The following is a 17,684-nucleotide window of genomic DNA, read 5'->3' as shown; positions in this document are numbered from 1 at the left end:
CACACTGATGTTTACTTCTTGCCTTTGTTTAGTTATAATTTTCTCCTGCATCAATATTTAGCTAAGCTGAATATTTTGGATCCTGATAGTTCTCTTGAGGTCTTGTAAATTCTTCCTCTTTTCAGAGACAGTTTTGTGGGGACTGGCCTGAATAAATTGATTACTGTTAGTAAATCATCTGTCACACTGAGTTTATGAGTCATTGTGGATTCATCAATCCCCTGCATCCAATGGTCATATTGAGGAACAACTGAAAAACTAAAAAGTATTTGACTTTTTCTCTTCATAAATATATATATACACACACACACATGCGGTCAGAATTGTTGTTGTCCTTGGTGCATATGATCAAAGATCTGCATTGTTTATCCTTTTGATCTTTTATTTAAAATATCACAAAAATCTAACTTTTTATATGGAATAAGAAATTAAATATCATTATGAAATAAATGTTTTTTTCTCAAATACATGCTGGACACAGTTACTGGTACACTTAGAAATTCTTATGAGTAAATTATATCTGAAATATATTCCCATTGATATTCACAATTATGAGCAGACCAGGGTGATTATGAACATGAAATTATCCAGCCATGGCTTCCCATTTCACAGAAATATAAATAGGAGGAGGACAAAAAGGCCAAATTCCAAATTAATCACCCATCATTATTAAAAAAACCAAAGAATACATTTTTGCTGTGCAGCAAAAGCTAATTGAGCTTCACAAATTAGAAAGTGGCTTTAAGAAAAGAGCTAAAGCAGTGGAAATTCCCTTTTCCACCATAAGGGCAATAATTAAGAATTTCCAACCAACAGAAAATGTTCCAAACTGCCTGGAAGAGGACGTGTGTCTATATCGTCCTTATGCACGGTGAGAAGGTGAGCTTGAGTGACCAAAGACTCTTCAAGGATCATAGCTGGAGAATTGCAGAAAAAGAGTTTTGGGGTCAGAAACTCTTTTGAAAAATGATCACACAGCCCCTACATCACCACATGTTGTTTGGGAGAGCTTCAAGAAAGAAAAATCAAGAAAAGAAAAAGCTTTCACCAAAGAACAATCTCCAGCAGCTGTCAGACACGACTGGAACTTCAAACGGGACTGGTTTCTATGGTCAGATGTAACTAAAAAATGACCTCAAGATGGGTTTGGTGAATACAGGGATAAAAAGTATGTACACAGAAATCTTTTAACGGGCCATTGGGTCTTCCAACCAGGCAATAATCTAAAAACAAACCTTAAAAACAACACAAAAATGGGTCACTGGGAACAAAACCAAGCTTCTGCTATAGCCATTCCAGTTCCCTGAGCTGCATCTTATAGAAAATTGTGAACTGAAGAGGAAAAGCACCGTCATGGAGCTGGGAATTTGAAGGGTCTGGATGATGAAGGAATGGTCTCTGATCTCTTGTCTTTTTGTTCCCCATAAAAGTTTAGATTTAAAAAAAAAAAAAAATCAAAAGGATTAACAATGCAGATTTATTTTCTTTGATCATATTTACCAAGGGTACAAATAATTCTGTCCATTTGTATGTGTGTGTGTCTGCCTGTATGTATATATGTATGTATACATGTATACATTATGGTCCCTTTTTCAAGGGACCATAAGTAATTGTAACCATAAGTAACCTTAATGATTTTTAACTGATTGTGGAAATCTCTAGTAGTGACTAGTGAATATTTTCGGTTTTCGATTTTTGCATTTATTAGATTATTTCCCAACAATGTTTTTTACCTGACCATAGTGTATTCAGACAGAAAATGGAATGTTTAGTATGTAGTATGTTGTTTAGAAGGCCTGTGATTGTATAAAAAATGAATAAAAAGCTAGTCACTTTAGTGTTGGTTTGGACTGAGCCATAAATAAGGATTCATAACACAGTTGAGAGTTTCTTTCATTAACACTGCTATGTAACTGCTTCCTCCTCTTTTCACCTTTCCGTCCGCTCATCCTGTCATCTCGTGGACATTTTTATACATGGGCTGACTGTCACATACTGTCTTTTTGTCAGGGTTAAAAATGAACAACAACCTGGAGCTGAACTGCATTTGAAATTGAATTCAGTCAAAGCAGACATAATTGAACATCTTCATATTAAATATTATTACAAACAAATACAATCTCAGTGTAAAAGTGTGTAACACAAGATGAACGATTCATCCCCATGATCTACAAGATTATTCAATTCATGAGTGATTTTAAGCAGAGTTATGCCATTCATCAAGAAGTTCAAACATCCTTTCGTTTTGAGATCATCTTACCTGAGCTTTGGCAGTGTCTGCTCCGGATAGATCCAGTCGTGTCATATGAGAGTCCACTCCAAATGCAGAAGCACTGTCATCAGAAGAGGAAACCAAAGATGCAGAGAGTAGCCAGCGAAAAACATTTTGTTCCCCATAGCAGGACAAGAATTAGAACAGCTAGGAAGCATTTTATCTTCATACATCATCATCAGATACAGGTTTTTTGAAACTTTAAATCCAGCTGTAAATCCGGACAATAATGCTAAGATTTTCTTCAGTTCTCTTACTGATGTAATTTCTTAACTGTGGGTTTGACTGCCAGCGCTGATGTAAGTTATCATACTGTTTCTTTTTTAAATACAACAAAAATAATAAGGTATTAAAACATAAATTGAGTGAATTATTCTTAAATGGACATCATTTTTGTTGAACATTGTGAGGCAGCTGAGGATGGAATATAAAAACATGAGTTCATCTGCACTGAAAAACGGCTCCTCAGAGAGCTCTGATTGCAAAGCCACAAGTCGCGTGAGAAACTGCTCTCAGTTGCCAAACCTTGAAGTTTATAAATCATCTATCAAGGATTACAGGACTAGTTTAAATAGAGAAAAAGGCTTGGACTCAATACTGTCATCTCACTGTTTTAACCAGATTCCCTTTTCTCAGGCCTCGTGGACTTTTTTAAGCCAGTCTGTTGTACGTTGAGAAATCAAAATAAACGTCTTTTGCCTATAAAATAAACAGAAGATTCCAGATATTAAGTCTGTGAACATTTCATTCAAATGGCAGATTTAGTCTCAAGACCTAACAGAACTTAAAAGGATATTTAACCCAAAATGGAAATTTTCATCATTTACTTGTGTTCCCGTAGCTCAATTGGTAGAGCATTGCGCTATCAAGTGCAAGGTTGGGGGTTCGCTTGCCCGGGAACACATGATAGGTAAAAATTGATAGCCTAAATGCACTGTAAGTTGCTTTGGATAAAAGCGTCTGCTAAATGCATAAATTAAAAATGTACTCACTTTAATTTTTGATTTGTTCTATTCTTTCAATGAATTTCTGTCTTCTGTTGAACACAAAAAAGACATTTCAAAGAATGCGGGTAACCAGACAGTTGCTGGTCCCTATTGACTTCCATAGTATGAAAAAACAAAACAAAAACAAGTCAATGGGGACCAGCAACTGTTTGGTTACCCACATTCTTCAAGATATCTTTAGTGTTCAGAAGTAGAAAAAAAAAATCATAAAGGTTTGGAACAACTTGAGAGTGAATAAATGATCACAGATTTTTCATTTTTGGGTGAAGTATTGCTTAAGGTCAGGTCATGACTATATTCATATCATCTGTACTATAGAGACACAGCTCGACTCTAGCTCTTTTCTCACCAGCATCTGCAATATTTAGCTTTGAATGCATCCAAAATGCTGTTGCTTGAATGTCTTCAATTCTGAGGTCTTTTTTTGCTGGCTACCTGTATCTGCTCTGTGCCAACACTATCCTCAAGGGTCTGATGCTTCACTCCTTCAATCTTCTCTCAAGCTGGACGCACTTCAGCCACCTCTTGATGCAAAGCCCACATTGATTTCTATATATAAGGGACTCTAGTAGAAAAGCACTTTTTATACAATTGTGCTGGATAATTTTAAGATTTCTTTTAATCATTTCATTTTAAAAGGTTAATGCTGAACTTTCTAGAAGTCATATTTTCCCACTTCAGGTCCAAAGTTTCATTAAAAATGATGTCAGGAAAATTAAACTGTCATTTTAATGGAGAAAATATCACAGTATAATGGGACTGAGCAGAATGTGCAGTGAGACAAAAATCGCATGGACTATATGTAGAGTGAAAGTAGATACTTTAACAATTTGGTAAATGGTCTACAATTTTAAAATGACAAAAATACTACATTATAGCTTAATGTTTAGCATTACAGAGCATGCAAAATCTATCTAGTAATATGACTGTATCCTATTAATATATTAAATGAATAAGTCATTAGAATATACAGCAAAAAAATAACAGTCAAAACGGTGAATATATATGAATATATATATTGACATAATTTCTGAGGCTTCCAAATTAGCACCACAATCAAAATTTTACGTAAAACCTGTTGTAAAGAATCTTTTCTCATCTTATTGATAATTTGTACTTTATTTTTATCAATAAAAATCCCCACCTTCAGTTTGTGGTACACATGAAATCTGGATTTACATTATAAGCCAACAGAATTTTATCTTACCTTTCTGGCCATAAATATACAGTGGAGATTAAAATTAGACAGCAACCTGCAATTTCCTAAACTGCTTTCCTAAACTCACTAGTCCTATTTGAAGTTATCCTAACAGGAGTACAAGGGCAGTTTTTAAGCACATTTCATTACATAATTGACTTAACTACTTAAATTAGATATTTTTAAAAAATCTAATCAAATCAAAATTAGAGAACACTTCAAGTTAATTCAGCACTTGTCGCTAATTTCCTTAATTACAGGACTGAGATTTTAAGATTATGGGCCACTCTAAGTACCATGTCCATGAAAGCCAAATGAATGAGAAGGCAGCACAATGTGGAGAGTCTCTATGGAGAATCGGTTCAGCACTGCAGCTGGAATTGCTGAATAGGGTAAGGATCTGCCTCGGCATGTTTGGACTGAGAGCCCACTCTGAAGTGACCAAGCATCTCATCAACAGAAAGAATCAAAAGGCTAAGCTCACCTTTGCTGAAGAGCATGTTATAGTTCACTTCAGTGATGAGAGCAAGTTTAATTTATCTGGGTCTGATGGGACTTTTTTTTATGCAAGACAATGCAGCTGTAGGTCTTGTAATTAACATCGCTGGTTTACATAGGTTCCTCACTGTGAGAAGCAGACCTTACTCTAGAAACAGGACGGTTTCATTTACACAGGAATTTAGCATTAGCAGACCTCAAGAGTGAAAAACAGCCATAAAAAAGTGGAAAGGTCTTATGTCTGTGATACAAGAGACACAAATCATGTGCCGAATTAATTGTGTTCATGACTCAACAGTGCTTTTTAGGATGAGGGACATGAAAATGTACTGCATTCTAGACTATAAATGACCAACAAAGCAGTAAATAGATTCCAAACCTTTATTAATTGGTCATCAAAGGCAAGTATATGTTGTCTCAATACTCAATTTATTATTTTACAAGGACTACAGCTTGTCGTTGAAAGTTTGATTCAATTGAATTTGAATTCCATATACCTTCTGGGAAGTATTTATTACTGTTGGGGGTATAACACAACCTTTACTCCAACCAGACACTGGCACAGTGTTTTACAAAGACAAATACACAAGTACATGTAATAGAATCACACTGTTAAAGTCATACTGTTAAAATACAGGAAAAAACTGCTCCTCAAAAAGGTGTTAGTAAAAACAAGACGTATTAAAGTCTTGTTTAATACTGGAATCACTTGACAATGCCTGCAGAAAAGTAGTGCTGGTTTCATTTTAAACTGAAAAAAAAAAAGTTATAATAATTCCTTACAATACATAACAATGAAAACCTGTAGAAATACCTTTTATTGGATTTTTGGCATTGAATAACCCGGTCATTCACTCAGATGAGAAGCACCGTTTTCATAATCCTAAGTACTATATTAAAAAGTAAGAATGATAACTTCATTTTATTGACCAAACTCTGGTCTACACAATTCGGTTCATAAAACAATAAAACATGATTTAAAACTAAACACTTTAAGTACTATTTCAAACTTTAAACACAACTGGTTTAAAATCTTGTTAAGAAAAGAGCATATTAGAAACAGTGAAATACAATACAAAAGTAAAATACATTCAAATCATCCCTATCAAACCACTGGACAACACTTGACGGGTAAGAAATGCTGTAGTCAAACTCTTTCAGTAGTGTCTTACAAAATGTATCTCAAAGTAGAAAATGCAATTTAGGACAAAATCCACATCACAGTTGACAATCAAGGTCCAGGTTATAAAGCTAAAAAAGTCAGTGTAGTGTAATTGCATCATTTTGGAAAGAAAGACCACAGCAGAAAGAGCATCTAGACAGTCTGTGGGCCATTAAGCAGTGGTGCTTCACTGTGACTGAGAGGAGGCTGCGGTGAGGGGTTCGAGGCTGAATCCGTCTTCAGCTTGAGGATGTGCTGCTGTAGATGCATGACCCAATCCTCCTGTACGGAGAGCGGCCCTCGAAAAACCTCCTGACAAAACCTATCATCATGCACAAATAATCACTTACTGTTCTAGTCTTTTAGTGGATATTTTTATTATTTATGGACATTTCATTACAATGCATTTTGACAACTATTGGGGGGCATAATGCAGGACAGATTCAACATCAGATTCCCTTGATCTTTTGATATACAAGAAGTCATTGTGCTATAAAAAAAACATTCTGTACGTTTCAGAACTCAATACTTTTTTACGCATGCCTTATTTTTATATGAAAATAAACAAACTGAAAAACTTTTAGTGCTTTTCTATAGTATTAAGCCTCAAACGTCAAGTATACATTTGATTGGTTTCTTCTTTAAATTATAACGTTAAAATATGAATGGTATTATAATGTTATAATAAAAATTTAAATAACAGGGATAAACCCTTAAGATAACATGTAGAAAGAAAAAAATGCATCTTAAGCATGCAGAGTAACATAAGTGGACTTAAGTGAACAATTAATTGCTGCTTTGAATGTTTACGTAATTGTGGCATTCATAATTGAATCGAGATTAGAAATTGGATTAATTGTGCAGCTCTACTGTTTAGCCCCACCCAGCGATAGGTGGTAGGCAAATGAAAAGAGGTTGACGCAGAAACCAATTTTTTAAACTTAATTTGATTAATTTTCTTTTTAATTAAGTACCAGACCACGTCTGGGTCCTTTGTTCACTACATTTTACCGTGGATTTGTTTACAAACAAGGCACAATTTGACAGGATTTTCATAAAAATTACAACTAAAAGATGATGCTGTGCTGACTATATTGGATCTGACAGTAATCAAGTGTGTTTATTACATGGTCACTATTGCTTTGTCTGTTACTACAGATCGTTTGAAATGTGCTTAACATCTATGGGTTTTTAATCTAAAACGGAGCATTCTGATGAGGCGGTAAAAACATAACAGAAAGAAGCCTATTACTTCTAAATGTTTTTTAATGTAAAAATCTTGATAACATTATAAGTGGACCCCAGAGAACAGTACAAAATAAAAAACAAAAGCCAGTTCATTTTTTCATTTAGTACTGCCCTTCAAAAGCAAAATAAGATACTTGATAAATGTTTCCTACAAGAAAAAATTCATTGTATTTGAAATGTTCTTTTTTTTGGAACATTTTGTACTAGTTGTTTATGAGTCCCCCAATTGTCCTCTGTGTAAAAAGTTGCATCTCAAAAATCATACCGTCACTGCTGGAAAGGGTTCAAATATGTATAAGATGCTGGAAAAGCAAAGAATGTGCAGGATCTGAAGAGAAGTTAAACTGCTAAGGACAGATAAGGGACCCATGAACAATTAGCAAAATAAAATAAAAAACCATCCAGGTTAGGACAAAAAGTATAAATAATTAAATGATGTATACTTTTGAACGTTAATTATACTTTATTCAGTTCAAATGTTTTTGTCTTATGGCACATATATAAACATCTATTATAAAAATACATGGAAATTTAAGCTACTGAATGTAAAAAAGAAAAGAAAAAAAAAAAAGGTAATTGCAAGCTTCACACAATTGACTTTTTCTTGCATTTGTAAGTTTACATCTTGCAATTCAAAAAAAAAAAAACAAATCTCAGAATTGCCTGATATAAACCTGTGACAAACTCACAATTCTGACTTTTTTCTCATAATTGCGAGTTTATTTTTTGTATATTGTGACATTTTTCTCTCACTTCTGACTAACACAGTTTCAAGTTAAGTCAGACTTGTGAGATATAAACTCGCAATTCTTATAAAATATCTGTCTTTTTTCCCCTCAGAACTGGACTTTATGACTCAAAATTGCGAGTTTATATCACAATTCTAAGAAAAAAAGTTGGATTTGTGAGATGTAAACTCGCAATCACAAGGAAAAGAGTCCGAATTGTAAGAAAAGTCACAATTACCTTTATTTTTTACTCAGCAGCGGAAACAACCTTCCATAAAAATGGTATATTCAGGGCAGCACAAAATAAAAATATCAAGCAATTTGCTTCATCCTTTTCAGCTCAAAGGATACTTTGGTTTATTTTGGTTTTGTACGCAGTGGAACATGACCCCTTTTCAAAATAAGCTTAATTTGATCATGTGCATGAACATAGGCAGTCGACACATGCACACTAGAAAGAATCCTCCTTGTCCAGTGTCTGTGCCTTTTCTCTCAAAATGTTATTAGCGATAAACGTGTCTGTACTCGTTTAAACTACAGTTGTAGGTATCTTTTAAGCCCCTCACACAAGCACTCGTCCAAAATCAGGCATTTACAATGCTGATGATATCCAACATGGGCACTGTATGCATAAAAGTATACTTTAGGCCAAAACGTTTGCAGATCCCTGATCTAGAACCATCAGAGGTATAGATGGCAAAGTGGAAGAATAAAACCACCAGGTTCACTGAACACGAACTGATTAGAGGTCTGAACTCACCTGCACTTAAGGGAGTACACCTTCCCTACCAGCTTTACTAGGCTGGTCTCTGGTGGTCTAGGCACCAAGGATGGAATGTTTCCAGCCCGAGAAGGCTTTGAAGGCTCGGTTTCCCCTGATACACTCTCAGAGTGAGATAAATGCTTTGGAGGACGCCGTTCACAGCCTAAAACAAGGACAGTGATTCTCACCATGCATATTAATGTTCTTTTGGTGAAAACAAAATTTGCAGCCTTTGTTTAAACTAGATATTTCCCTTACCTCGAGGTGAACGAACGTTTAGTTCACTGCGGGCTGTGGGGATCTGGATCAGGCTGTTTGAGGATAGTTCATATGATGAAGAGCGTTTTTTGTGTGATGAGGAGGAGTGGCTCATCCCTGCTTTGCCTTCTCTAGTTGCTTTTTTGTAGAACTGGGATACCTGCAGCTGACCCGCAGTGTCTCGAGCTGCTGATGAAGCTGTGTGTGAACCAAGACGGACGGACAAGGAGTCTGAGGAAGAGTATGGAGTGGAGGTTCTTCTGGAGGCCTACAACAGAGGGAGACAAAGAGACAATTTGTGAGTATCATGACAAGAACAAGTTGCTGGAAATTTTGTGTACATGCAAACCTTGAGAAGGAACACAAATACTTCAAAATACTTAAAATTAATCTGTATTAAAAAAAAAAAAATAATAATAATAATATATATTTTATTTTTTGCAAATGTAATGTTTAGGTCACTTTGGACCCAGGGGTATATGGCGTATAAGTTATCAAAAATAATTTTAGAAGAATAATTAATACTAGTTTATACTCACACAATTTTGTTGATAAATATGAATATGTATGAAAACATACAAACCATTGCAGCATGAAAACGTGATCTTTTTTTCATCTGAAAGTGAAAGTTTATGCAAGTAAAATAATGTTGGTTTAAAAATAACATGGTATTATCACTGAAAACTCGGACTTCACACACAGACATTCTTCATTTTTCAGCAACTGATCATATACAATATGATTTTATGGGTCGCCATACTTGACTGTATGTCATGTAACTTTCACATAAATATATACAAATAAGAATCCATGTAAACAACACTGTTTAAAATAATTCTCAGATAAATATTTTAGAATAAATTTGATCTAATTCTTTTCCACTGGAGAAAAAGTATTTCATTAGTTTTAAACAATTCAGATCAAATTTAATTTATGCAGTGTTGCTGATAAGGTGAAATTCTTTTAACTATTTTTAGTGGGTGAGAGAGTAAGTGACATGACATACATTCAAGTATGGTGACCCATACTCAGAATTCGTGATCTGAATTTAACCCATCCAAAGTGCACATACACAGAGCAGTGAACACAGACACACACACACACACACTGTGAACACAGACCCATATTTTTGCATAGCATGAGATCTGCAGTTTAGTTTAAAGATAAATTATTGTGCACCTATAGCACTCCATGCTGTCATTAAAACAGCATGCCACAGGAAAAGTGATTAGGCGCGTTCCACTAAATATGAGAGTGGAATATTTAATGTAAATGTGCATATATCGAAATGAAAACGGATTTTAAAATCATTGCTTTCTTCATCACTTTTCTCATGCCAGGAAAAAGAGTGTATGCATGGCCTAGAATGTCAGTAAGATGCGTACATATTTACGTCAAGTTTAGTTTTTATAAATTCCGATATGTGGGTGGAAAATTGAGTACGCAGTTTCTATCCCTATTTTGTGCATACACAATGTTTATAAATGAGACCCCTGAAATGTGAAAACAGCATACAAATTTTAAATGCAGTTATGAGGGTTAAAGTTTATATTTACCTGAGAAATAAAATTGCTTAAGATCTTACAATTAGTTTTAAGATAATATATCTACCCTTTTTTCATGTTTTAAGTGCACCTCTTATAAACTTGACTGTGGTTTATGCTTATAACAGTTCAAAGCACTTTCTAATAAGAAAAAGTAAAACAAACTAGAATGATTTCAAATCAGCAATTTCACCTGGACTCACCTTCTTAACAAAAGGCAAGTCCCCCCTCATGTAGCTTTTATGGAGCTCTGCTACCTTCCCCGGCTCCTTCTTCATCCAGGCTGCAAGGGTTTCAATAGGAGAGCCGATGACCTTCCAATCCACTCCCTGCTGCCTCAGGTGGGCTCTTGCGTGGCTGGCCAGTGCCTTTCGATTCTCAAAATCAAAACCGCAGAGTTCACAGGTGGCATCACAGCCTATGGCAGAAAGCGTACACAGTGGAGAACACAAGATATGAAACAGACATTGCACCAACCTCCAGAAAAACATCTGGATGGAGTCAGCTTTTGTCAGTTTGTCCTTTGAGACTTAATTTGACTATATGTAAAATAATAATGAGAGCTATGCATATAAATGCTGCTCTAAAGCCTGATGCATCATATTTGATTTTTCTGAACAAAATATGAACAATGAAGTTATTTCAGTCCAGCAATGTTCATCTTGACATATTATTGTTATATTTTTATGTTTACTTCATTAAAATTCACAGCAAAAAGACAACTCTAAACCTTGTTTTTCTGTATTGTTGGAGGTTATACTGTTACAGAGAGGTAAACAATCATGAAATTTCCATGTACCTGTAGACATGCTGTCTGAGGCAGCTTTCTCTGTTTCACCAGGTGACAGAGGTAACGTCTGAGGTGAGGGTGCTGCTTTTTTCCACTGTGCTGCCACTTTTGATGCAGGTTCTGATTTGATTTTGGATGCCCGTTCAGTGCCCGCCCGCTTCATGAGCTCATACAGGGCCTCTATGGGTGGGACTTTCAGGGACCACCTTGCCCCCAGCTGTCGTAAATGACCACGTGCATGACAGGATAGGGCTTTACGAGTATCAAACATCTCGCCGCAGTAGTCACAGCATACAAACGGTTTGGGCTCCTGCTTCTCAGGCTTAGGTGCTGTGGAAAGCATACAGAAATCATCATAAACTGAACAAAATAAAGCATTAGACTTGCTTCTGAGAGTTACAGGGTTTATGCAGGTTTAAAGTTAAAAAATTGAACTTCTAACAGACCTACATTATGTTTAGAAAAGAAAAAGAAAAAAATACTTAGGATACAAGGTCTCTGGCATGCAAGGTATCTATTGGCAGACTTATATCAAAGGGAAAACAGGTATCCTCTGCCAACAGATATCTGATATCAAAGAGAAAACTGGTTTTCCAACCCCTCTGACAGATAGTTGTTCTGGTTTCAATCATAAATTCACTTAATTTTATTTAGTTTCTCAGAAAAAACTAAACAAGACTTAATATCTTCATTTTGTATTTCAAGTAAATGTATTTCGATTTAACGATGTTTGGATATTTGTAATAAATGAGGGTTTTTTTTTTAAGCAGATGTCAAATTTTATGTAGTGACCATATTTATGTATTGTCAAATGCCAATAAAGGTTGTCACACAATGGAAAATTCTGCTTTCTTGCAATCTATCTATGCTACAATGTTGCATCTCACACATCGAGGGTCACAATAATCTATTAATCGTTAAATAGATGCAAGAAAGTGAAACCAAAAGTAGCCAGGTAAATAAATGTAAGAAATATGACCAATAAGAATTAATATGCATATAGTACAATTATGTAATTAATGTAGGTTTTCACATCTTAATTTCTTACATTTAGTTTAGATCTTTACTAATAAATTAATAGCATTCCTAAGGCAAAAATCCAGTGAAACTCAAATGTATAATCTGCATGTTAACCGTGTCGGCTGAATTAATTACAGGAATGTGTAGGAAAACAAGCATAACAGAAGTGACTCATTTTTTACGCACCGATGACAGGTGATTTAACTGTGTTGGAATCAGACTGAGGTGTTAAAGGGCTGGTGGGAGTGCTTTGTGGCTTAGGAGACTCTATGACAGAGATATCAACTTCCACAGGCTCATCCTTTGGTTTCGGGATCACAGTCCTGGAGCCTTTCTTGGCCTTTGGAACTTTGTGAGGAGCTAGAGGAGGTGAGGAATGCTGGGTAACGGGTTTAGGGGACGGGAGGAGAGGGGCTACAGCAGTGGGTACAGAGGGGGATACAGGTGGGGTCAGTGAGGGCGGCCCCATGGGACTGAGAGATCCTGCAGAACTACCACTTTGGGCCATGACCTCTCGCAGCGTGGCCATGGGAGACCCCTTGACGGACCACTCAGTGATGCCCAGCTGACGCAGGTGATAGCGGGCATGACTGGCCAGGCTCTGACTCTTCTTAAACTTCTCATGACAGAATTCACAGTTGACATCTTTAGATGACTCGCCTTTGGTGTAAGAAAGAAGCAAGCATGTCAGGACAGTTTTTTTGTTTTTTCTGTGACAGAACTGTATCTTCTGGTATATTTGATAATTATAAAACTGACCAACAACCAAAGTTTGTTAGATTTTGGATGCAAAATCCTGCCATAATTCCCCCTGTGAATAAGTTTTAAGTTAACTGAATATTAGATACACTACTGTTCAAAAGTTTTGGATTGGTACTTTTTTATAATGCATTCCTTTTGCATTTATTTGATCACAAATACAGTGAAAACAATAATATTGTAAAATATTAATATAGTATAAAATAACTGTTCTGTTTAAAAAAAATGTTAGACAGTCATTTATTTCTGATGGCAAAGCTTAAATTACCACGACCCTTCAAAAACATGCATATCATGCACTGTATCAAAAAAAAAAAAAAAAAAAAGTTAATGAGTAATTTCTTACTCAAAGGAATAATTCCTTCCCGGCCTCAAACTTCTGGAAGCCAGAGTACATGTATATTGTTATTGCCCGAAAAAAATAAAATAATTAGAACAATATTGTATAAACAATTTCATAATCAGGTTCCTTAATTTTTTGACGAACATATTTCCATGACTTTCTAGTTGTTCTTGGCAGGAAAGAATAAAAAAATAGATAAATTAAGATCTCATTAAAAAAGAGATTTTTGTCAATTTGAAAACTTCTAGTCTATAGAAAAATATTAGGCTATAAGAAAAAATAAATTTTATTATTTTTTATTAAGTTTTCCAGGCCGGAATATCAACAGTGTCTTTAAACATTCTTAAAAAAAAGAATAAAAAAAGAAATAAATTAAAATGTTCACCTCGAGAGAGTGATCTAAATTCAGCTTTTTTGCCAATTGGCAAACTTGCTGAAACATCTAGAGAAATCTTTTGCTTCTTAACTGAGGGAGGTGATTTAAATTCGCTTTCCTCGTTGAAAGGCAATTCCTCTGAAACATCGGTAGAAATCTTCTGCTTTTTATTTGGGGGAGGTGATACCAATTCTCCATTACCACTGAGGGGCGAGACTCCTGAAACATCTGGAGAAACCTTTTTCTTTTTCTTTGAGGTAGGTGCTTTCAATTCTTCTTGGCCACTGAGTGGCACATTCCCTGAAAACTCAAGTGAAATCTTCTGTTTTTTAGCTGAAGGAGGGGATTTAAATTCTACTTCGTCACTGAATGGCAAGTTTCCTGAAATGTCCTGAGAAGTCTTCTTCTTTTTGATTGGAGGATGTGTTCGACGAATGGATGTCAGTCCTTTAAACGACAGAGGAGCAAGAGGGGGATTTTTGCTAATGGAAGGAGTGGAGGAAGGTGACGAGTAAACCTCAAAGTCCGACCCTTCCAGCTGCCCGGCACTGGCCTTTTCCTTAAAGTCCACACTCTGTATGTATTTATGGAGCATGTCTATGGGAGCACCTTTAGAGTCCAAATTCACACCAAACTGCCGCAGGTGAGCCCGTGCGTGGCTGGAGAGACCTTTACGGGTCTCGTACCACGCTCCACATAACTCACATACATGGACATCATCCCTCACTGAGGAATTAATCATCGATTCTGGTAACAAAAGCACAAAACACATTTTGTAGTTAATTGGAATGTTACAAGCAAGGATTGCTTCATCATTTTAACTAGCTTGCTTTATAGAGTACTAAAAATGTGCCAGTCCAAGCACATACCGGAACATTTTTGATAGTTACTTACCTAAATTGAGAGGGGCGTCTGTTTCCTGAGGGGCCCAGAGGGGTTTGGCTGAGGCCAGTGAGAGGGAGGTAGAAGGACTGCATTCACTGAGCCCGTATTCCATATCTTTATCAAGAGATGAGGCTAAAGATGGAGTGGACACTACAATCTTCTTTGAAGATGCTTTATGAGGTTTCCCTACAGCAAAAGGCGAAGAAGAGCGACCTGATGCTGCTGATCCTTTTACAGCAATAGGGGAAGATGAGGAAAGGGCATATTTTTTCTTTACAAGGTTGGATATTTTAATCTTCAGTTTAGGCCCAGCATCCTTTTTGAGGTTGGGGGACTTTGTTTTGTATTTTTTAACAGGGCTGACCTGTTTTTCGAGCTTGGGTAGAGTTCCACCTCTTTCTTTCATTAGCTGGTACAGAAGGTCTATCGGAGCTCCACTGCTTTCGGACACAGCCACTCCCAGCTGCCTGAGATGATACCGGGCATGACTGGAGAGACCCCGTCTGGATTCAAAACTGGTCCCACAAAACTCACAACTATGGACGAGTGCTGTAAGAATGTGAGAGAAATTGTATGATGTGATGTTGCTCGTTTTTTTTCCTAAAGGGAATGCATTTTGTTTTCTAGACTGTAACAAAGAAATCATAACTGAAAAAAAAAAACTAAAAACAAAACAAGTGTCAGTGTTTTTAAAGGAATAATTCGCCCAATGATAAAAGGTCTGTTCCTCATGATTTTAGAAAGACTTTACGTTAAATACAGACTTTTAGGTAAAATAAGAAAGAAAAAGTTTTCAACTGAACTGTTTATTAAATTGAGGCTGGAATACACAACTTTCAAACAAATTTTACAACATTAGGCATTACACAAATAGATTACACAACATTGGGCTTTACACACTTGTCGACTTTGCAAATGGTTACAGAAATGGCATCATACACTAAATGGCAATGATCTGATCACATACTACACCGATTTACAGGTTGTTGGGAACACAATGAAATCAGACAGAAAGCAGAGTTTATCATCTGCCTTTGGTGTACTTACAATCAGAGTCATCCATGTCTTTATCTAAGTCTGTCTTCAGACACTCTTTGGAAATATTGACAGAGCTCGTCTTCTTTGCCGTGTCTGATGCTGTCTTCTCCATCGCTGGAATATCCTCCTGGTACCTAGAAAAACAGATGATAAATTAAGACAAATTTCATCTAATGCAATATGATGTCTGAAAAACATAAGACTCAAAAACTGATAAAAAGATAAATAGTATTACATAAGTAACATTTTTATTAAGAGTATAGCCATCACTGTAATAAAAATAAATAAATAAATAAATAAACAAACAAACGAATAAAACGTATGGGGATGTTAAGGTAATGTTTACATCTTACTGCAACACTGACAAGCAATTCGTTTCCTTCTCTCGTTAAACATTTCTTTCTCTCTGTAACATTACCTGGCTGAATTTGTGAATAATCGTTTATTTTAACGAGTGTCCCTACTGGACTTGTTAATGTTGTGCTGTGATGACAAACCAAGAACAACTTCCCATCTCGTTCCAGCAATGTATAACACAATGGACGCGCACACATGCAGCTAGCACGAGCTAATTATTTATCGCGCATTGCAAGTCGATTAAACAGGTTAGGTAGTCTGCAAAGGCATATAACCTTTGGACTGTTCGGCTACATGTAGCTAACTACATTGAAAACAAAGTGTTAAAGAAAATAATGCTCAAAATTACCTTTAAGTGGCGAGGTTTCTCTTACTGGAGGAAATGCAGGCACCTTAATCAAAACAGCACAGTGGAGTGGCAATATCCAGTCAAACTCAATCGATAGCTGATTTAGAAAACGCAACACGAGGGCGAATCACAGGGGCGTGGCTTTAGTTAGAACTAGACTGTGCGGTTTTGCATACAGATTAGCTGTCGAGATTTAACTTTACTTTTAAAACTGGAGATTTATTTAACATCCTCATGTTAAATGTAAAGATAAAATCTCACACAACGAGAAAAAAGTGTCTTTGAAGGTACAGATAAACTGCAGGGGAGCCCCTCCACAGTACTGTATTTGGTAAGCAAGATTTTCTTGTACTTTTTTAGTTTAGAATTTGTCATATATGTAATATACAAAAAACTCAATTGTAGTGATTTTTATATATTTTTAAACAGTATATTGAGCACTGTTTGAGACACTTTTTGTGTCGATACTGCTACAATAATTTAATGTCTTTGCCTTTTGCAATGATTTACCTTTTTTGATGGTATTTCTTAGCAAATACTGAGAATGATGCAATGATATCATATATTGAATTTAATTCAGTTTATATATATATATATATATATATATATATATATATATATATATATATATATATATATATATATATATAAAGGTAGGGTTGTAGTAATTGAGAACTGGATTACAAACTGGAAAAATGGATACATTCAGTGTGATTTATATTGCAGAATAGTAAAACAACCATTGAAAAATATGTGTTTACACATACAGTTAGTGACTTTGTGGCTTTCTTTGTTCCAGTCATTAAAACATCATGCTTGTAGTTGTAGCATTATTGTAGTTGTAGTCATAAAGCATCATGCTTGCACATGAATGAAACTGTGGTGCTTTGCTCTTATAAAAAAAAGCTCTTCATCCTGAAAAATATATTGACAACTTTTAAAAAAAACAAAACAATGATTTTGTATATACTTACATATATTAATTATTAAGGAATAGGTTAGTGATAGTAACACCATATTATATTTTTAGAGTCATCAAAATTATTTTTGTTGAAAATGCCTGGTATAAAAGTTACAAACATACTGTAA

The 17,684-nt window shown here is 35.5% G+C and overlaps 1 protein-coding gene across 3 annotated transcripts; it reads right to left on the bottom strand.

The window, feature by feature from the left end:
* Positions 1-5,343: 5,343 nt before the first annotated feature.
* wiza (WIZ zinc finger a) lies at positions 5,344-16,747 on the bottom strand. Of its 3 annotated transcripts, XM_052559470.1 has the most exons (11): positions 16,596-16,747; positions 15,899-16,023; positions 14,861-15,400; positions 13,976-14,713; positions 12,675-13,148; positions 11,478-11,798; positions 10,882-11,096; positions 9,718-9,750; positions 9,135-9,402; positions 8,874-9,039; positions 5,344-6,459 (listed from the first exon to the last, which is right to left on the bottom strand). In XM_052559470.1, the coding sequence occupies exons 2-11, from the start codon at positions 15,999-16,001 to the stop codon at positions 6,291-6,293; spliced, it is 3,027 nt and encodes a 1,008-aa protein (XP_052415430.1). In that variant the 5' UTR covers positions 16,002-16,023; positions 16,596-16,747; the 3' UTR covers positions 5,344-6,290. The 3 variants fall into 3 exon arrangements, 2 of the variants coding, with proteins under 2 accessions (XP_052415430.1, XP_052415431.1); XM_052559471.1 differs by lacking the exon at positions 9,718-9,750; XR_008154314.1 differs by lacking the exon at positions 5,344-6,459 and having other exon boundaries at positions 8,890-9,039; positions 9,674-9,750.
* Positions 16,748-17,684: the final 937 nt, after the last annotated feature.

The sequence above is a fragment of the Carassius gibelio genome, chromosome B6 (assembly GCF_023724105.1).
Source record: "Carassius gibelio isolate Cgi1373 ecotype wild population from Czech Republic chromosome B6, carGib1.2-hapl.c, whole genome shotgun sequence".
In the NCBI taxonomy this organism is placed as follows: Eukaryota; Metazoa; Chordata; class Actinopteri; order Cypriniformes; family Cyprinidae; genus Carassius; species Carassius gibelio.
This window is presented reverse-complemented; position numbering and strand designations above follow the sequence as displayed.

Bases quoted from the DNA above. Each gene is read 5' to 3' on its own strand.
- wiza (XM_052559470.1), bottom strand. From the start codon at position 16,001: ATGGAGAAGACAGCATCAGACACGGCAAAGAAGACGAGCTCTGTCAAT. The intron at 11,097-11,477 runs GTACATGGAAAT...TTTCTGCCATAG, and splicing joins CTCAGACAGCATGTCTACAG to GCTGTGATGCCACCTGTGAA. The intron at 6,460-8,873 runs GTGAGTTCAGAC...GCATGATGATAG, and splicing joins GTGTACTCCCTTAAGTGCAG to GTTTTGTCAGGAGGTTTTTC.